General features: G+C 42.7%; 1 protein-coding gene across 1 annotated transcript; it reads left to right on the top strand.

Moving 5' to 3' along the window:
• The first annotated feature begins 19,185 nt into the window (after positions 1 to 19,185).
• LOC126996266 (dentin sialophosphoprotein-like) lies at positions 19,186 to 20,658 on the top strand. The gene is made up of 3 exons (XM_050856643.1): positions 19,186 to 19,528; positions 19,865 to 20,600; positions 20,653 to 20,658. Exons 2-3 carry the CDS (start codon positions 20,079 to 20,081, stop codon positions 20,656 to 20,658), a joined length of 528 nt encoding a protein of 175 aa, XP_050712600.1. The 5' UTR covers positions 19,186 to 19,528; positions 19,865 to 20,078.
• Positions 20,659 to 22,044: the final 1,386 nt, after the last annotated feature.

The raw sequence follows: 22,044 nt of genomic DNA, 5'->3' as shown, positions 1-22,044 counted from the left end.
AGAAACGATGGGAGAGAGAGAGAGAGAGAGAGAGAGAGAGAGAGAGAGAGAGAGAGAGAGAGAGAGAGAGAGAGAGAGAGAGAGAGAGAGAGAGAGAGAGAGAGAGAGAGAGAGAGAGAGAGAGAGAGAGAGAGAGAGAGAGAGAGAGAGAGAGAGAGAGAGAGAGAGAGAAACGGGAGAGAAAAAATAAGATTGAAGAAGAAAAGGAGCGGAGAGAAAAGATGAGAGAGGAAGAACGAGAGGGAGGGAAAGATAAAATATTAAGAAAAATGAGGCTGAGAGAGAAAAACAGTAAAGCAAACGGCGGAGAAAAATTAGGAGGAAAGATGAGAGAGAAAAGAAAGAAAACCGAGTAAAAAATAAAATGTGGAGAGAAAGAGGAAAGAGAAAATAAGGCACAACAAATGGCAAAGAAAGAAAAGATGAGAAAGGAAGGATGAGAGGTGGGGAAAAACGAAGAAAACAACATAACAAAAAAAAGAGAAAGAGAGGATAAAGAAGTGGAAGAATGGGAGAAAATGAGATAATGGAAAAGCTAACTACTAAAAAAGAGGAAGAAAGTTGGAAAAGAAGGAGGAGGAGGAGGAGCAGGAGGAGAAGGAGGAGGAAGATGGAAAATAACACAGCATGAAAACAGAGAACGAGAAAACACAAAATTCAGACAGAAGAAAAAAAAGGAAGAGGGAGAATGGGAGAAATAAAGACCAACAAAAAATGGGAAGTGTTAATAAAGAGAAGTGAAGAGAGATATGATTGATGAAAAAGAAAACAGGGGCGAAGAGAACACGAAAGAGAATGAAACGAGTAAAGAGAGACAACAAAAAAAATGAGAAAGAGGAAAATGGAGAAAACGAAGAGGGAGAGAAATGCGGAAGGAGATTTAAGAGTGTGACATGAGAGAAGGAAATACTCTCAACACACACACACACACACACACACACACACACACACACACACACACACACACACACACACAGACACCTTGACACTCCCATTTTTTCACCACAACCTCTCACACTAATTCTCAACACCACACCATCACACCACTCATACCACCATCACCATCATCACCACCAATGGCACTTTACCAACACCACAATACATCGCATCACAACACACACACACACACACACACACACACACACACACACACACACACACACACACACACACACAACAGCACGCCATTCCACCAAGCTTTCCCAACATCACAAAGACATACAATTTCCCGTCAAACGCATTACAACCAAAACCGACCAAGGAAAAAGATGAACTACGAAGCTACACGATAACTTATTTAAAGCTACCCAAATGCAAGCCTTTACCAACACACCCACATACATACACCAGCTATAAATTAAAACCACCAAGCTACGATCACCCACCAACCGGAAAAAGACGTTCAACCAAGGAGCATTTCAATCTCTATTTTATTTATTTTTCTACAGCAACGGAGGCATCATCTCAAGGGCATAAAAAACAAGAACATCAACAAAAAGTCCCGCTAACGTCAATGAAAAAAAGCCCGCTACATCAACAAAAAATAACGGTATATTCAATGCTGGCCTCTCGTTCATTTTTGCTTTCGTTCGGAGCAGCGTCTAGCGGTTTTTTTTATGTGTTTTATTCCCTTGAGCTGCTTCCCTTTGCTTCATTTTCTTAATATTTTCTCTTTCCCTCCCTCTCGTTCTTCCTCTCTCATATTTTCTCTTTATTTCCGTTGGTTTGCCTTTTTTTTCCTCCCTGTTCGCTACACCAACAAAACAGCGTGGACGAAGGTCTGGACTAAGGTCGGTATTATAAGACCTTTTCGGTTCTCACCACCTATTTCTAAAGGTCAAAGAGGGGCTCAATCGGGTTCTAATATGTGTTTCTTAGGTTCACGGCACAGAGGAAGGGTCACACTACCACCAGGGTCACAAAACTACCCCTGGAAATGCCCACAACTCCTACGAAAGCCTTCTCAGTTATGTGTTTCTTAGGTTCACGGCACAGAAGAAGAGTCAAACTAATACCAGGGTCATAAAACTACTCCTGGAAATGCCCCAAACTCCTACGAAAGCCTTGTCAAATATGTGTTTCTTAGGTTCACGGCACAGAGGAAGGGTCACACTACCACCAGGGTCACAAAACTACCCCTGGAAATGCCCACAACTCCTACGAAAGCCTTGTCAAATATGAGAACTCGGGCGACGAACTGTTTAGCAATTTGGCCCTAAGGCGAAGGAAGCAAATAGCAGTGATGGTTTAAATAGTCAACTGAAAAGGAAAACGGGAATAGGTTGCCTCCCATCTTGATTCAGCAATGCAGGTGAAAGATAGATGGGGGAAGGAGAAAGGGAGAGAGAGACCGCACTGAACAGGGGTATAAATTATGGGACGGCATAATTTTCCTGATACAATTACCGGGAGAGAAGGGAAGGAATGAAGGGCAGGGGAAGAGCGGGCGAGTGAGCCAAGGGAAGGGAAGGGAAGGGAAGGGAAGGGAAGGAATGAAAGGCAGGGGAGGGGCGGGCGAGGGAGCCAAGGAAAGGAAGAAAGGGAAGAGGAGGGAAGGGAAGAAATGAAAGGCAAGGAGGGCGGGGAGGTAGCTGAGGAAAGGAAAGGAAAGGAAGGGACGGGAAGGAATGAAAGGCAAGGGAAGAGCGGGCGATGGAGCAGAGGAAGGGAAAGGAAAGGACAGGAAGGGAAGGATTGGGAGGTAATGCAGAGAAAGGGAGGGAGAGTCAGATATTAGCATAGAAGGTCATGAGTGAAAAAAGAAAGAGAGTTGGAAAGAATAAGAATAGGAAGAAACTACAAAGAGAAAGAGATTTGAAAGTACTGAATGAAAAAAAAAGTGACAATAAACACAAGGAAACTTATAAAACAGAGAAGGAAAAAAATGGGAGAGAAAGAAAAGACAGATTAAACAGACTGAAAAGAAATAAAAGAAACACAATCATATGAAAATTTAGTCTAATAATGTCACTTTTATACTAAGAAAACGGAAAAGGGGAGAAATAAAAAGGAAAAAGGGGAAAATAATAGGAATAGGAGGGAAACTAAACAAATTAAAGGTAAAGGTAGCGGGCTTTTTTTATATATTTTTGTTACCCTTGCGTTGCTCTCTGTGCTGTAAAAAAAAAAAGGAAGGAAAGAAGAAAGCAGGCGATGACAAACAAACTGAAAATCGCACAATGGAATCCTGAAATCTTGTTAAGTGGAATTGGCTTTAGAACACTTTGGATCATCAGGTTGATTTTACAAAACTGATGATTGAGAAATATACAGGACGAGCGTGACATTTCATATTGCAGAGACAAGCCCCACACGACCTCCACACACACACACACACACACACACACACACACACACACACACACACACACACATATCTATTACAGGAAAGGAAGTGAGCCATTGTTGAAAGCGGTATTTGCTCATGGGTATAAAGGCATACATATAGAAATTAAAAAAGGTAATATATCCGGTGAGCTTACAATTGTCGGCTGCTTATATATTACAGAAGAGGAAATAAACAATTGTTGAAAGCGAGTAATTGATCATGTTTTTAAAGGGATACTCGTTGAAAAAGGAAAGTACACAATGGTCTGACTCAAACGTATTATATCCGGACCACTTAAAATGATCTGTTTCATGTACATTACAAAAGAGGAAGTGAGCCATTGTTGAAAGCGTTAATTGGTGATGATTTTAAAGGGAAACCAGTTGGAAAAAAGGTTAGTACAAACGATACACACAAAAAAATGCCCTGACCCATATACGTTACCGACCAGGAAGGTAACTCTTTATATTTTTTTTACTGTTCCGCGGTTGTTATTTCAGCGGGCTTATGTTTCATTGCGGCGCGGTAAGACAGTATCATCCCGCATATCAAAATGGAATCGCCCGAGCTGCCAGTACCGCTCAAAACTTTATATGAAAATCATTTAAATATTTTTTTCAGATGTTTTTTTAATAGCAGACTTTTTTTTTAGTGGGCTTGTTTTCTAATGGTCTTCTTTTCTGGCGGGCTGGGGAAGAGTAGTCACAATGTGAGCTTCCTTGTAGCGTGATGCCAGTAGAGTTGTGATGTATGCTGATCAGATGACTTGGCAATAACTAGGGAAGAGTAATAACAGGAGATAAGAGTATCAGGGTATTTTTTTTATTATTGTTTCCTTTTTTTGTGCCCTTGAGCTGTCTCCTTTGTTGTAAAAAAAAAAAAAAAAGGAGTGGTGAGCTGCTTTAGACTTGACATTGGTTGAAATTGGACGCTGACAAGAGTATATATTGGACTGTATGCTGCCTTGGTGACTTGACAATGACTGGGGAAGAGTAATAACAAGACATACAGGAGTGACGCGAGCTGCCTTAGACTTAGAAGTGATTGAGGATGGGTGTTTACAGGTGTATAGAACTGTTGTGAGCTGCCCCGGTAAACTGACAATGACTGTGGAAGAGTATTAACAAGTAGAAGTGAAGTGACCTGCCTTGGCAATGACAGAGAAGATTACAACTAAGAGGTAGGAGTGAAGTGAGCTGTCTTAGACCTAACCATGACCGAAAAAGAGCACTAACAGGAGTATAGGAGCTTGTATGTTGTCTAGGTAACTTGGCAAATACTGGGAGGAGTAAGAAAGGAGTGATGTGAGCTGCCGGAATATCGAAGGGCCTTACAATGGCAATCCGCATTAACAAAAGCATAGAAGTGTTGTTTGCTGGCCTCAAGACTTAACAATCGCTAAGAGTTTTGAGTTAAGTATAAAACTGATGTGTGCTGCTCTGAAAGCACACATCCAAGAGTTGTCACCCTCCCTTACACTTTGAGGACATATCCCCTCTTTCCTTCCTTTCTACAGGTATTCTACCCAGCCTCCAGTCTCAGTCTTCCTCCGATGTTTCAGACACACACACACACACACACACACACACACACACACACACACACACACACACACACACACACACACACACCAGACTTTACATCCCAATTTCTCGCCGTCGTGTGTGTTCCTATAACGGAGGAAGACCCGAGAGGATTATTTTCCATGCTCGGTCTGTGTTCCGGAGGCCATTCTGTTCTCAATCCCAGATTGGTTTTCTGTGACAAAACCGTAACTCTTCTTAATTTCATAAACTTTCATTCAGCAAACATGAACCTCTTCTTTGTTTGGACGGTCTTCTTAGTGCTGGTGGCCGGCCCTCAGGTGGAGGGCTCCCGGGTACCGGGGCTGAAGGTGCTCCCGGATGTGGACTCCTCGTGTGCGGCAGCGGTGAGAGCCGCTATCGAGGAATATCGAGTTCTTTACAAGGGGCAACCTCAAGAAACACCGAATATGACTGAACTAATGAAGACCAGCTCAGAAATAGCCTCTAACGACACCATTAAGACCACAGAAAGGAAAGTCTTTAATAATACCGATGAAACGGGGCAAGAAACCGGAAAAAAGACAGTTGTTGAGAAGACGACAGAAACTTACGTAGAACCCAACGGAACTGTATCAAAGACTTCGGAAACCACGATTGATGTAGATGAGGACGGTAAACAACGGGGTGAAAAATCTGTGACCGAGAGTGAAACAGTGACGGGACAGACTCCAGACAACGGGAGCATAGCACAAACGGTGGACGTTAGAAAGGTGATGGACGAAGAGGGTAATGAAATAAAGGAGGAAGTTGTTATTAAGAAGGAATTAATAGTACAGCCTCTTACCAATACAACTGAAGAAAAGCCGCAGGACGATAAAGACGCAAATCTTATCGTTCCAAAAGTAGGGGCGGACGACAAAGCTAAAAACAAAACCGAATCAAAACGAACAGAGCAAGGAAAAGAGATTCTGCCCAGCAATATAACGAACGAAGTTGTTGTGAAAGAGAAGGAAGAACTTCTACCTTCACAGGAAAGTACGAAAGTGACATCTGTGGAGGAGAGGAATGTTACAGAGGCGGATGATGGACTTCATGAGGCAGAACGAACAGAGCAAAGAAAGGAGATTCTGCCCAGCAATATAACGAATGAAGTTGTTGTGAAAGAGAAAGAAGAACTTCTACCTTCACAGGAAAGCACGAAAGTGACATCTGTGGAGGAGAGGAATGTTACAGAGAAGAGTGATGGACTTCATGAGGCAGAACGAACAGAACAAAGAAAGGAGATTCTGCCCAGCAATATAACGAATGAAGTTGTTGTGAAAGAGAAAGAAGAACTTCTACCTTCACAGGAAAGCACGAAAGTGACATCTGTGGAGAAGAAGAATATTACAGAGAAGAGTGATGGAAAAGATGTCGAGAAAGAAACTGTAATTCAAAAAGAAGTCCAAAAGAATGTGTGTAATAGCGACATCAAAGAGGTTCGTAACGAAAAACATCTTAATGAAACAATTGAAGACTTGAAACACCAAGTTGATGACGTGAAAAACAAGATGAAGGAAGAAAAAGCAAAGGCTGAAGAAGCAAATACTACGCCTATCACTCAAGACGGTAAAGTCGTTGAAAAGACAGTCCCTGCTGTGACGCCGGCGAAGGTTGTTAGAAAGGATGTGCCCTCGGTGGGAGAAGGAAAAGACTCCGTTGTGACTCGAGTTGTTAAACCCGTTACCCTTTCGGTGGTAGCAGAAAAGGTCCCCGTTGTGACAAATCAGACCGTTGCTGAAAAGATTCCCCCTACGGTGACGGAAGGAAAAGTCCACGTTGTTAAAGAAGAGAAAGTTTTTGAAAAGGTTGTGCCCTCGGTGACGGAAGAAAAACTCCCCGTTGTGACAAAGGAGAAGGTTGTTGAGCAGGCTGCCCCTTCGGTGACACAGGAGATCGTAAGTGTCTCTAAGGAGCAAGCAGAACTTCCTCTCGCGGCAGAGGAGAAGAAGGTTATTGAAAAGATTATCCCCTCGGTGACAGAAGGAAAAGTCCCGGTAGTCCCTCAACAGGAGGTTGTTGAAAACGTTGCCCCTTCGACGACAGAAGAAAAAGTTCCTGTTGTGACACAAGAAAGGGTTATTGAGCAGAATGTCCCACAAGAAAGGGTTATTGAACAGTCTGTCCCACAAGAAAGGGTTATTGAAAGGGCTGTCCCACAAGAAAGGGTTATTGAACAGTCTGCCCCACAAGAAAGGGTTATTGAACAGAATGCCCCACAAGAAAGGATTATTGAACAGAATGCCCCACAAGAAAGGGTTATTGAACAGTCTGTCCCACAAGAAAGGCTTATTGAAAGGGTTGTCCCACAAGAAAGGGCTATTGAACAGGCCGCCCCTACGGTGACAGAAGAAAAAGTTCCTGTTGTGACACAAGAAAGGGTTATTGAACAGAATGCCCCACAAGAAAGGGTTATTGAACAGAATGCCCCACAAGAAAGGGTTATTGAACAGAATGTCCCACAAGAAAGGGTTATTGAACAGAATGCCCCACAAGAAAGGGTTATTGAACAGAATGCCCCACAAGAAAGGGTTATTGAACAGAATGTCCCACAAGAAAGGGTTATTGAACAGAATGCCCCACAAGAAAGGGTTATTGAACAGAATGCCCCACAAGAAAGGGTTATTGAACAGAATGCCCCACAAGAAAGGGTTATTGAACAGAATGCCCCACAAGAAAGGGTTACTGAACAGAATGTTCCACAAGAAAGGGTTATTGAAAGGGTTGCCCCACAAGAAAGGGCTATTGAACAGGCTGCCCCTACGGCGACAGAAGGAAAAGTTCCTGTTGTGATAAAAAAGAAGGTTACTGAACAGGCTGCCCCTTCGGTTACAGAAGAGATTGTCACTGTTTCTAAAGAGAAAGAAGAAGTCCCTGTTGTAACAGAGGAAAAGGTTCCCGCTGTGAGAAATGAGACAGTTATTGAAAAGATTACTCCTTCCGTAACAGAAGAAAAAGTTGTCAATCAACGGAAGGTTGTTTCTTACGAAGATGCTACAGAAAATCAGGAAAATCAGGTTACTGGAGATGAAGAAACGGACAAAACTGAATTGAAGTTTATCATCACCATACAAGAGAGAATAGTCCGTGAACAGACAGTCTCGATCATACCCGTGATGGACAAGGACGCCAACACAAGAAGGAATGGAAAAGTGGCGAAGAAACAACTGAAAAGAATAATGAAGAAGGTGGCCCGCGCCGTACGGGAAGAATTAAGCAAGGAGCACAAGACAGCAGGGGAGGGACAGTAGCAGGAGAAGCTGTAACCAGTGTGAGGGAACAGGCTGCCACTCTCCACCAAACCGACAGCCACCACCACCAAAATGTCCCCTCAACACCCAGCTGCTTGCGATGGGATCCCTAAGAAAGTGTTCCATATTTTCTTGTCTTTTCTTATCTATCTATCTTACTATGGTGTACATTGTAGTATAAACACTTACACTTTGCGTCCCTATGGAAACCCGGTGTAAGCTCTTTTCAACTGACTGAAGCAACTCTTTTTGAGATAGGAGAAGGAGGAGGACGAGGAGGGGGGGGGGGTGGGGGGTGGAAGAGAACGATTTAAAATAAGAAAGAAATAAGAAAATAATAATATAAATAAGAGTAATACTAAATAAAGGAGGAGGAGGAGGAGCACGAAGAGGAGGAAAGGAAAGAGAACGATGCTAGACAAGAAAAAAATGAGATAATTAAGGTAATGGTAAATAAAGAGGGAGCAAAGGAGTGAAAAACAAGGAAAATGGAGGAGAGAGGAGAAAATCGGGCGTGAAGGAAAATTCAGGAGACCGGGTCGTGGTGACATCGTTCGTACCTGTATGGAGAACAAAAGTGAGTCATTAGAAGCCTCAGCGGAGACCTCGTCCACGGCAGCTGTGATGTCGTCAACTCCAGCTCCGGGAAAACAATAGTTACGCCTACGACGGGGGACTCTGCCACAGAATTCAGCCACCTGATGGCGAATCATAGAGAATCATTGAGAAAAAAAGATGCCTCCCTCCTCCCTCTCCTTCCTCCTCCTCCTTTTCTTAAGTTCTTTTATTCCACCTCCTCCTCTTATGCTCTTATGTTATTGTGTGTCTTCCCCCTGTGTTTCCTTTCCTCCCTCTCCCACCCTCTTTCACTCCTGTCTCCTCTTCCCTCTTTCTATCTAGTTATTCTAGTATATCTATCTATCTATCTATCTATGTCTCCCCGCTAAGTTTTCATGGACTTGCGAGCCTGCGGTAAACACAAATTGTTGCGTGTGGCAAATAAAGTTCCCCCAGCTACACCTCCCCTCTTCTGCATATTTCCCATTTCTATATCTTGGTCCTGTCCCTCTCCGGTTACGTCACTACTACTACTACTACTACTACTACTACTGGGTATGGGTGCGAGAGGGATTTAGGGGTCTTAGTGAGCTCTGATCTCCGTCCAAGAGCACAATGCATTCAAGCTAGAAATCGAGCAAATAGGGTACTGGGTTTTATTTCAAGGACCGTAAGCAACAGAAGCGCCGAAGTCTTCCTCAAACTATATTTAGCATAAGTTAGACCTCATCTTGACTATGCGGTTCAGTTCTGGTCACCTTACTATAGAATGGATATCAAAATGTTAGAGTCGGTGCAGAGGAGGATGACTAAGATGATTCAAGGTTAAGGAGCTTGCCATACGTGGAAAGACTCAAACAGTTAAACTTGCACTCACTAGAAAGGCGAAGGGTGCGAGGAGACATGATTGAGGTTTATAAATGGATGAAGGGCTTTAATAAGGGGGATATTCATAAGGTTCTGTTGGTAAGAGAACCGGGTAGGACACATAGTAATGGGTTTAAACTGAATAAATTCAGATTCAACAGGGACATATGCAAAAATGGGTTTATTAAGAGTGGTAGATGAGTGGAACAGGCTGAGCAGTCATGTGGTGAGTGCCAATACAATTGTCGCATTAAAAAAATAGATTATGTAAATTCATGGACAGCGATATTAGGTGGGGTTAGATTCACGGGAGCTTAGGTTCAAAGGAGCTGCCTTGTACAGGCCTACCGGCTTCTTGCAGACTTCTACGTTCTTTGTTCTTATGCTCTCTCTCTCTCTCTCTCTCTCTCTCTCTCTCTCTCTCTCTCTCTCCTGGGGTACTACCTGCCACTCACACGACACGAATAAATGAAAAATTGCTGAAGGTAACCATTCTTAGCTTACCCTTGAAGTCCCTCGTGTGTGTGTGTGTGTGTGTGTGTGTGTGTGTGTGTGTGTGTTCGGGAGGAAAATTCAGTTTATATCTTTTGTGTGTGTTTGTGTGTTTTCTGGCAATAAATGAGAACCAGAAAGTTTCCCGGGGAGTGTTTCTTGACCATAATGGAAGGCTTGAGAGTTGGCCAGTATCTGCAGCGCCACCTGGCCACACTTTAACACACCAGAGAGTAGACGGAGGCAGACTCTTGAATCACCTGGACAGTCTCGCGAAAGGAAAGTGAAAGGAGATCGTGAAAAGGCAGGGAAGGATAGGAAAGAGGGTAGCGACTGAGAGAGAGTGATTTACCTGGACTGTCTAGGAAGGAAGGTGAAAGGAGAAAGTGAAAAGGTCAGGAATGAGGGGAGAGAGTGTGTGGGAAGAGTAAACATACACTCAACCTATTGAATAAAGAATGGAAGGTGAAAGGGAGAAGGAATAGAGAGGGATAGAACGCAGTTGAAACAGGGAAAAGGTAGAAAGGCCGTTGAAGAAATAGGAGAGGAGGAAGATGACCTCGCTCCTTACTTCTCATTTCGTCGTCATAAATATGTGATTCTGATTTTTTTCCTTTCACTATTTCTATTTCTCCTTCTTTCTTTCCTTTCCTTCTCGTCCCCATCTTCTCTTCTGTCTTGCTCCTTTCTTTTCCTTTCGTTATCCCGTCTTAATTCTCTGTATCTTATCCTCTTCTTTCCCACTCTCTTCTCCTTCTCTCTTCCTCGCTTCTTTCTTTTCCGTTCCTTTCTTCGTCTGAAATGTACCACTACCTCCTTCCTTTCCTTTTTTCCTTTATCTTTACGACGAGAGGATTAAACCACAGCGTCTCACACCTCAACGCCTCTCTTTCCACCCATCCCACGTCCACTCTCCTCGACACCCTATTCAATACCTTTTTTATGGGTATTTTCTGGCAGCTTTCCTCGATCCATCTTCCAGCGCCACTCTACCTTTCATAACCTGTTATTACTATTCCGCCTTCCCGCCTCGCCCACAAGAAAAATGAAAGTGGATTGGGAAAGATTTATGCCAGAGTAGATTTCCTTATTCCCGCCGCAATCTGTTATCCGTATAGGTTTCAATGTGATTTTATTCTTCTCCCTTTATTATGGATCCGATTTCCCTCTGTTCTTCTTTAATCTTCCTTACTTCTCAGTGCTATGTTTTTTTTTACTTCATTTGCTTCTTTTCATCTTTTCAACAATATGTATTTTTGTGAATCAGCTGTTTTTATTTTTACTAATACCTCGTTTTTTTTTTTGTCTTTTTCTTTATCAGCTTCCTTCCGTCTTCCTCTTCGTGTTTACCTCAATCTTTTATCGTTCATTTTTATCTTCTTTTCATCTTCTAAACAACATGTATTTTTGTGAATCAGCTGTTTTTCTTTCTACTAATACCTTCGTTTTTTTTTTTTTGTCTTTTTCTTTATCAGCTTTCTTCCATCTTCCTCTTCGTCTTTACCTCACTTTTATCGTTCTTATTTCCTCTTCTTCCTCTCCCTTTCCCTCTCCCTTTCTCCTTCTCTCCTCAGCATCACCGCCATCTTTTTCTTATTTTCTTTTTTTCATCTTATAAACAGTATGTACTTGTGTTTCTTATTCCCATCCCTCCTATTATTTTTTTCTATCTTCTTCCTTTATCAGCTTCCTTCCATCCTCCTCAGATTTACCTCACCCTTTTGTCATTCTTTTTTTCTCCTCTTTCTCTCTCTTTCACTCTCTTTTTCTTCGTCCTCAACATCGCCATCACCACCGTTTATTTCTCCTTCCCACTTTATCACCAGTTATCAAACCTTCACTCTCTTCCCATCTGTTTATATCACCTTCCCTCTCTTCCACATTTCTTCTCTTCCTCTTCCTCTTCCTCCTCCTCTTCGCAAAATGAGTCACCTCTAATTCATCACACCACCAGACACACGCTTATTGCATCCTTCCCTTTTCCTCTTCCTTCCTTCCTTCCCTCTTCCCTCAGACTCTATTTATACTCTGCGTATCGTCATGCAACCAGACACATCCTTGCAGCATCTCTCTCTCTCTCTCTCTCTCTCTCTCTCTCTCTCTCTCTTCGTATCAGTAAAGACGGGACGAAGGAAATAAGAGAGAATGAGAGGTGGGTAGGGAAGGGAGAGAAATGCAAGGACGGGTGGAGCGAGAGAGAGAGATGCAGTGAGAGGACGAGAGAGGGAGAGAGATGAGGAGGAGGGAGAGAGGGAGAGAGGGAGAGACATGGAGGCAAAGAAGCTGCGGCGTGGTGGAGAGAAAATGAACACAAGGCCCCGAGGGTGAGCCATCGATCAGAGGCAGTCAGTCATCACACACACACACACACACACACACACACACACACACACACACACACACACACGGAGATACGTCACGTTCTAAGTAGTTGTATAGAAAGGTAGAATTAGAGATAAAATTTAATGATGAATGTGTGACTAGGAAAAAAATAAATACTCTTGCAATCTGGTAAAAAATATATAAGTGTTACAAATGTTATTAGTATTTCTATTAATAAAGCTCCTTGAATTAATAACACCTACATATATTTTTCACCTGATTTTTCCTAGAAGTATGGTAATGAAAACTGTCTACTACTACATCTACTAAACCTGGTGCCACTACTACTACTACTACTACTTTTTTTTTTTTTTTTACGTTGTTGTTTTTTACGTTGTTGCCTATTGCGCCGGTAGGCATCTTCCCGGTGGGGCCTGATGGTCGGCCCAAGGCTTCTTCCAGGTGGGGCCTGATGGTCGGCCCAAGGCTTCTTCCAGGTGGGGCCTGATGGTCGGCCCAAGGCTTCTTCCAGGTGGGGCCTGATGGTCGGCCCAGCCAGTTCTGGCGCAGGCGAGTGTTTATAGTGGCGCCATCTTGCATTGGCTCATGCTGCCCCCCGGAACTCGTTCTTGATTCGCTTGGACGGCTTCCTCTAGAGTCCGGGTTGATGGGTGGTCTTCAGGACAGCATGTGGGTAGTTTTAAGCCACTCGGCGGTGCCTGAAAAATCCGAGTGGTAGCGTGAGGATTCGAACCCGCGTCGTCCATCACGCGGCGAATGTGGGTCCAGTACGCTATCACTTCGGCCACCGCCTACCCTACTGCCTACTCCTACCACTATCCCCATCTCTTATTCCAGTATACTAATATTAGCCCAACAGTTACCAGGCCATCGAAGGGAACCCGCAGGCAAAACCCAAGAAAGACATACACCACTACGCGAAAAAAGAGGAGGGGAAAGGAAGGGAAAGGGAAGGGCTCAGAAATGTAAGGAGGGAGGAAAGAGTCTGAGATCAAACGTGCAGTGGTCGGAGGAGGAGGAGGAGGAGGAGGAGGAGCAACAACCAACATTAGGTCTCATTGTGTCTCCCATTCATCCGTGAAAGAGCTGCTGCTTGTGTATGTGTGTGTGTGTGTGTGTGTGTGTGTGTGTGTGTGTGTGTGTGTGTGTGTGTTAAGAGGAGAGATGAGGCAATCAAACTATACACGAGGGCAAGAAAGAGCAGGAAAGGAAATTGCCATGGACTGACTCTCTCTCTCTCTCTCTCTCTCTCTCTCTCTCTCTCTCTCCGCTCAAATCAAAGAAACACTTGTAAAAACTCATTGTAATCCTCTTGACTTAGTTTGGCGTTTCATTTAAATTGCAAAACGTATTTACGGACGAGTGACCGAGGAAGAAAAAGCATATATACATTAATACATATACAGACGTGTGTGTGTGTGGGGGGGGGGGGGGGGGGACATACGTAAAGGTTCATGTCATTCATATTATTCACTATATATTATTCCATTCATAATTCCTCTCCGTCTCTTTACTTATTTACACTCCATCACACCCTTTTACTCCTCCACCAATTCAACATCTCTGCCTCCTCCGCCTCCTCCTCTTATTTGTGTAACTCAATGGTAAGACCTCACCTTGAGTATGCAGTACAGTTATCTCCAAATTACAAGGATGCCAATAAATTACTAGCGAGAGTTCGGCGACGCGCTACGAAAATGATTCCACACTTGAAGACCTGCCTTATGAAGAACGACTCAGGTGACTCAACCTCTTTAGGCTGAAAAAGAGAAGCTTACGATGGGATATAATTAAAGTCTTCAAGTAACTGAGGAGGTTCAGCAACATCGACCACTCTCTCTAAGTATTTTTTTTAGCTACAAACCAACTCAAAAACTAGAAATATTGGTCTACTATTCAAGTGAGTCGAGGCAGTACATACATTGGCAGGATTTTTTTTCTCAAACCGAGTCATACGCTACTGGAACAACCTTCCTATAGATTTCGTACGTGCAGGAACCATCAACTCCTTTAAAAATCACATAAACCTTTACTTCTTTGCGTCAGGAGTAAACTGATAATACTCGTACCGAAGCGCTTTGAGTGACTGTCGAGCAGATCAGATTACCAGAGCGGGCAATCTCGTAATGAGCCAATGGACTTCCTGTAGCCTATCTTTCCTTGCTTCCATGCTACCTCCTCCTCCTCTCCCTCCTCCTCCTCCTCTTTTCTCTCTCTCTCTCACTGTCTACTTGTTTTATTTTTCTTCCTCTTTATTTATTTCGACACAATTACTCTCTCCTCCTAAATATTTTTTTGAGCTCCACCCCTTTTTGTCTTCGTTCTCAGGATTCTCTGCTTTTTTTTAATTTCTTCGCTTTTATTTTTTTCACCTTTATCGCCTTCTAAATTTTATCTGCCGACATTCTCCATTTAATTTTGACAATATCTAGTATATCGCAATAATAATTAATTTCATGATATTTACTCCTCTTTTACTTTCCTTTATCTTTTTTCCTTGTTTTTGCCGCACACTCCTCCTCCTCCTCCTCCTCCTCCCCCGCCATCAACACGTCCTCCTCTTCATTTTCTTCCTCCTCCTCCTTCTCCTCCTATCGTGAGTAGCCAGCTGTCAATACCTCCTCCTCGTTCGCCTTCTCCTCCTCCTCCTCATTTTCTCCTCCTCCTCCTCCCCTTTCTTCTATCTCCCTTCAAGCGCATCGGGCAAAAAAGGAAAAAAAAAAAAAAGGGAAAAAAAGGACTCCAGCTGCCCCTATTTCCGCCGAGGAGAAAACCCAGAACAGGTCGGCTCCAAGTTACACTCCATTTTCTTCCCGTTTTCATTAGTACTAAGTGGGTGACTTTTTTATTTCGTCACTGGTGGTGCGGGAAAAGTCAATTATGTTAGTGTTTGTTTAGCTTTTTGTGGAGGGGGCAGGTGAAGTGTATGGGGAAGGGGTTGTGTGGGGGGGAAGGGGTTGTGTGTGGGGAGGCAGGGTAAAGTGTATGGGGAAGGGGTTGTGTGGGGAGGCAGGCAAGTGTGTATGGGGAAGGGGTTGTGTGTGGGGAAGGGGTTGTGTGGGAGGCAGGGTAAAGTGTATGGGGGAAGGGGTTGTGTGTGGGGGAAAGGGGGGTTGTGTGGGGAGGCAGGGTAAAGTGTGGGGGAAGGGGTTGTGTGTGGGGGAAGGGGTTGTGTGTGGGGGGAAGAGGGTTGTGTATGGGGAGGCAAGGTAAAGTGTATGGGGGGAAGGGGGTTGTGTGTGGGGGGAGGAGGGGGTAGTGTGAGTGTGTGTGCGTGTCTGTGTGTGTGTGTGTGTGTGTGTGTGTGTGTGTGTGTGTTATAATCCCCTACCATTTTTATATTCACCAAAAATGGTATTTTTTATTATGGTTATTAATATCATCACCATCACTACTACTATTACTACCACTACTACTACTACTACTACTACTACCACCACCACTCTATCATTATTCGTATTATTATGAAGCGATAATAACCTAAGACACTTTTATCAGTACCATTAAGCTTCCACACATTCATCTCGTTAATGGATTTTTCTGATAATACACACTTCATTTCCTCCCCCGCACGCCCCCCCACACGATTTTCATTAACGGTATTACGTCAAAAATATTATGATGATATGATTTTGGAATACATATTGCCACGTGGATATATATACACTAGCACGAACACCGTCATTATCACCATGCTACAAGGCCTGCTATCATCACTATCACCACCAGGAAGTCGTAAATTATAATCAACATTACCTAAGTCTGAACAAAACAAATCCAACATTTTCCCGCCTAAACTGCCTCACTCGGGACTTCGTGTTGAGCGGCCAACAACAGATTTCTCCCTATGTTTTGTCTCGTTACCGGGTTTTCTTCTCCCTCTGTTGTGCATTAAGAGATATTGAAGACCCTGCTCGTGGACCAAAGGACAGTGAAATCACGGCAAACAAGGTAAGAATGTGGGTTGTGGGATTGTGGGTGTACCTACATTTGACTCGCCTTGAATGCAGTGATGTTAGGGAAACAGCTGGGTTTTATTTTACAGTATGACAATGCACAAGACTGTAGTTACATCACGTACGTACTACTGTACGTGTAGTACCTATATATAGCAGGGTACAGTTCCAGTTTAACTACTTATTCACTTCTACATTGGAGACCTACCTCAAAGGGTAAGACTCCTTATGCTGAACATTTTGAACCGCATATATGTGTCGCTATAGCAACGCCGCCAGCGATTTTTTAATATTTAACTTTTTATTTGTGGATGCTATCATGGGCGCCCCCCTTGTACCCCCTCAGGATAACCTAACCTAACCTAACCTGACCCAAAATTGGTCAGTTGGAAATAATTTCTTGGATGTATCCCAAATTAACTGCTGTGCTTTAGTCTAGCTGTGCAAGTTGCCTGAATGTCTTAAAAACGAGACGAAACCTAATGTAACCGAAACTAACCTGGGTATTTATCCCACTGAGGTCCACCCTGTTGCGTATTGATTTTCTTATCATCTTTATAATCCTCTCATTGAGTAGAACAATTTCTTCTAAGTAATCATCCGTCATAAACTAGTAATAAGCGAGATACAATTTTTAAAAATATTTATAGTTATGTGTGTGAGAAGATGCGCCATTATGGCTGTCTAGGAGTCTCTTGGCTGCTGCGTCCCTTCCTCACATGACACTGGGCCTGCGCGAACTCTTGCGAGAAATTCCTAGATTCCTTCAGCCAATCACCGCCCCTTTTTATTTCTATCAGCCAGTGACATCGTGTCTAGCATCTTCATTCCCTCCCGCTTCATTTTCAAATTCAGTTCCGCTATACGGCTTCCTTGTGTGCCAAATGTCCTAGCTCCGCCTCGTATCTCCAGTGATGAGGACTATGATTCAGACGATTGAGGTGAGCCAGGTAAGGATACAAAACGTTAAGTTAGGTTACGTTACGTTAGTCTAGGTTCAGTTAGGTTTAGTTAGGTTAGGTTGTGTTTGGTGTTTGTTTATTAGTTTCTCATTCAAGAAATTCAGGATGCAATGGTTATTAATGTTTTTCATGTGATTGCAATATTAATTTCTGCCGAGAATCATTGGTTTCCACTCCCTCACCTCCGGAGGTAATAGCAATAAAACTAATGATTTCCGACAAAAATCAACATTGGAATCACATGTAAAACCCTAATAACCATTGCATTCTGAAATTCTTTAGTGAAAAAGACAGGGTGGACCTCAGTGGGATAATTACCCTAACCTGACCTAACTTAACCTAACTGGGGGATCCCAAGAAGCTATTTCCGACTGGTAAATGCAACTGATAATGAGATTTAAATGATCAGAATGTTTAAATCCACTGGTAATGTATTGTTATAAACTGCCATTAATAATACCTTTTTTCATAGTCTCCATGTCTGATTTTTGTCTTGATGACGCTAAAGTTCTCTAAGAAACAATGGGTAAAACATAAGGTACTATAGGTTCCTGCCGGAGGTCAATTATATGGGAGACTGAACATATTCTATTGCAATAAGCATGAAATTAATATTTCCAGGATGTGGAAAAGATCGGTGTGGCTGGAGGGCAGAAAAGAAGAGGAGTGTGTGGTACCATCTACCTGGATAGTTGAAGGCAGCCAGATTTTATATTGACCATCAAAAGTTGATGCTCACAATGCCTTAACTAGTCGAGAAGACCCAGACCCCAAATCATGGAGAAAATTTCCATTGATAAAAGTAAAAATAGCTTCTGGTAAGTAATACATATTGTATTGACCACAACTGTAAAGCATTGGTAACTGTACTTCATCGGTTCCTTAGCCAAAATTTTATATGAAGTACTACAGTACGCCATCAGTAACGAAGAGGTTAAGGCAGATCGAAGAGATCCTCCCTTATCTGGAAACTCTGCATATCCAATCCAACAAGTCTCTGGCCCCATTAATCCAAATACAGGAGGGATTATTGTAGTCACTTTCAGTTGTCTTAATTTCTTCCCTCCGTAAATTATATGATCTGTCATTTTTCGCAATAGGGTTAATACACCTGAGGAGTAACACTTTTAAGGGTTTGGAAGTTTAAAAAGTTATTGAGTCATGTTTGCAGTGAAAACCTGAAATAGACAAGCATTTAAATGGGTTTCAGACAGTTACGAGGAATGTGAGCAGTACCAGCTGACATCAGCAGTAGACAGTGACAGAAGCAGCAGTGACCTGGATGGGGAAGATGGTTTGACCTTGCTTGGTAGGAAGAAACGTATGAAGAAAGCTCTGCCAAAGGACTTTATTAGTAGTCAGGATTTGGATTGTTCACGTAAGTCTGTATTCAGTTACTGACATTTGCAAGCATGTATAAGGTTTTTCTAGACAAAAATATGTACCTACATACATACACTATCTTCTACTCATGCTCATCCCTATACTGTCCAAACCCCTTATGCAAGAGTTAACCAGCATCTTCACTCTTTCATCCCTCACGCTGGTAAACTCTGGAACAATCTTCCTTCATCTGTATTTCCTCCTGCCTACGACTTGAACTCTTTCAAGAGGAGGGCATCAGGACATCTCTCCTCCCGAATTTGACCTTGCTTTTGGACACCTCTTTTGTTTCTATTTTAGGAGCAGCGAGTAGCGGGCTTTTTTTTTATTATTGTTTTCTTTTTTGTGTGCCCTTGAGCTGCCTCCTGTGTTCCTGTCACACACAATCACTCTACTGCTATGCTCTAGTGTCAGTCCCCTTCCCTTAACTGCCTCCTTCACACTATCAATCCATCCTTTTCGCGGCCGCCCTCTCAGATTCCTACCCCTCCCGTTTGAACTTACTATCTTCTTCACCAACCTGTCATCCTCCATTCTTTCAACATGACCAAACCATCTCAGCACACATTGCTTTGCTCTTCCTGCCAAATTTTGCTTTATTATAGGTTTGTAGTAGATAAGCATATTTGAATTATTAGATATTACCATAGTAAATTTTGTTTTGTTAACAGCTATTATTTTTTCACAGACTTTGCCTCAGGGCCATCTTTACAAGTAACAGTTGCTCCCCCCCCCACCACAAAAGGTTGTCCCATACAACCATCAACACAAAGGCTTGCCAAGTGCAGCAAGAAAAAAATCTGAAAACACATTATTCTGACAGGTAAGATGTAGCTGTATTATACAACTAATTGCTTTATGTGATCATGACCTGATGTAGAGAAACGAATGCAGTCCATGTGCAGTAAAGGGTCATATTACTGTATTTCTTATATAGGATGAGGTCATCTATGATGTGATCTCAATCTGAGATGAATATAGTATGACAAAATGTAGCTGTGAATCTATCTATCTATATATTGAGGCTGTTTCCCCCGTAAAAGGAGTGACTCCACGCTCTCCAAAACCACAAATCTCCTGAACTGTGGCCCATCACCGGATGCAGTTTAATGTCCGACCAGGATAATTACTAATATTTCCTATTACATATATTTCACAGATGTGAAAGTAACCGGCAAAAGAAGAGTAGTTACCAACAGCAAGATGAAGGCAGTCAGCCTGATACCCTACACGGCAGTTTGGACCTTCATGACAACCACAGCCTAGGGAACAGATCTGACCGACAGACGAGACATGACAGCAGTGACCAACAAAGCAGACATGACAGCAGCGATTGACACAACAAACATGACAGCAGCGATTACACAGCAGACATGACAGCAGTGACCGACACAGCAGACATGACAGCAGTGACCAACACAGCAGACTTGACAGCAGTGACCAACACAAAAGACATGACAGTCGTGACCGACACAACAGACATGACAGTCGTGACCGACACAACAGACATGACAACAGTGACCAACGCAGCAGACATGACAGTCGTGACCGACGCAGCAGACATGACAGTCGTGACCGACGCAGCAGACATGACAGTCGTGACCGACGCAGCAGACATGACAGTCGTGACCGACGCAGCAGACATGACAGTCGTGACCGACACAACAGACATGACAGTCGTGACCGACACAATAGACATGACAACAGTGACCGACGCAGCAGACATGACAGTCGTGACCGACACAACAGACATGACAGTCGTGACCGACACAACAGACATGACAACAGTGACCAACGCAGCAGACATGACAGTCGTGACCGACGCAGCAGACATGACAGTCGTGACCGACACAACAGACATGACACCCGTGACCGACACATCAGACATGACAGACGTGACCGACACAATAGACATGACAACAGTGACCGACATGACAGATATGACAGTCATGACCGACGCAGCAGGCATGACAGTCGTGACCGACACAACAGACATGACAACAGTGACCAACGCAGCAGACATGACAGCAGTGACCGACAAGGGAGCGATTGGATTCAGAATCTGTCTAGTGAAGACCTTGATGATGTTCAACCCTTGAACCAAGGAGAAAACCGTCAGAGTGGATTTCCTATGGATTGGGCAAGTAAGTTGAAAAGTTTTTGTGCACTGAGTAGTGCTCAAGTGTTTTAAACAATGAACAGTGTAGTGCTTTTAGTTAGGTGTTCCAATTCTTCTTGTATGAATATATTGTAAATGTACTGAGTTATGTTGTCCTAACAGTTTTACATCCTTTCTGGTTGCATTCATTGTGATAACAATTTTCGGTAACCTGACATTACAGTGAGTGTACCAAAGTCCTGCTGTCTTTCACTTAGTGGCACCACTCATCATCTACCTGCAGGTTCCAAATATTACACAAGTGTCCTATACCATGTACTTACAGCATCATGCCTGATTGTAATTTACAATGCTATGATTTTCACAATGTATACTGTAAATACTTTTTTTTAATCTGTCCAAAAGTATAAAAATTAATGGAGATGTAGCAACAATGTAACATGCCAGGGCTTTGGAAAGTATTACAATACTGAAAGTCTAAATATTATTGTTCAGCTTCCATGTAATTACTGCAAAAATCATTATCAATAGATTATTATTGGATTTGTGTTGTGATTTGTAAAGGAGTTATGATATTAAGTTAATAAATTATTAGCATTAATCTGTATAATATAGGTACTACTTCATATAAATATTTGGTGGAGAGTGGATTGTTGATTTGTGTGGGTATGTGTAAGTAGGAAGATTCAATAAGTAAGAGTGTAGCTCTAAATAGTTTCCACACCATAATTAATATGGTTCACTCACTCAGATTCACCACATTTGGATAACAATATCTGAGGAGGATTGAAATATTGCCTGTTCTAAAATGCCAAGTGTATGTTAAAACTTCTTTTCCTCACTATTTTTTCCAGAATTCCAGAGGCGAGTCATTCATTTGTTGCTGGATATGAGGACCTCTTTGCATACTCTTACTGGCTCTACACCAAGTGACAATGATATATCAATTCAACAGCTGGACTCTATGGAGGATGCAGAGGCATTTGAAAATGAATTGTGAACACCCTCTTTTTGCAAAGAAATGACAGAAAAATTTGTCCACATAGGTGGAATTTCAGTGAAGGATATGATATCAAAGGTATTGTGCAGCATTATGTCGAAGAAGTTGATGTGTAAGTACAACATGTATGGACAACGGGGCAAAGTAGCTTTTAAAAATACAAGATTGTGCAGTGTCATCACAGACTGTTATGAAGAAATTCAGAGATGTGAGTTTAACA

The sequence above is a fragment of the Eriocheir sinensis genome, chromosome 9 (assembly GCF_024679095.1).
Source record: "Eriocheir sinensis breed Jianghai 21 chromosome 9, ASM2467909v1, whole genome shotgun sequence".
NCBI lineage: Eukaryota > Metazoa > Arthropoda > Malacostraca > Decapoda > Varunidae > Eriocheir > Eriocheir sinensis.
This window is presented reverse-complemented; position numbering and strand designations above follow the sequence as displayed.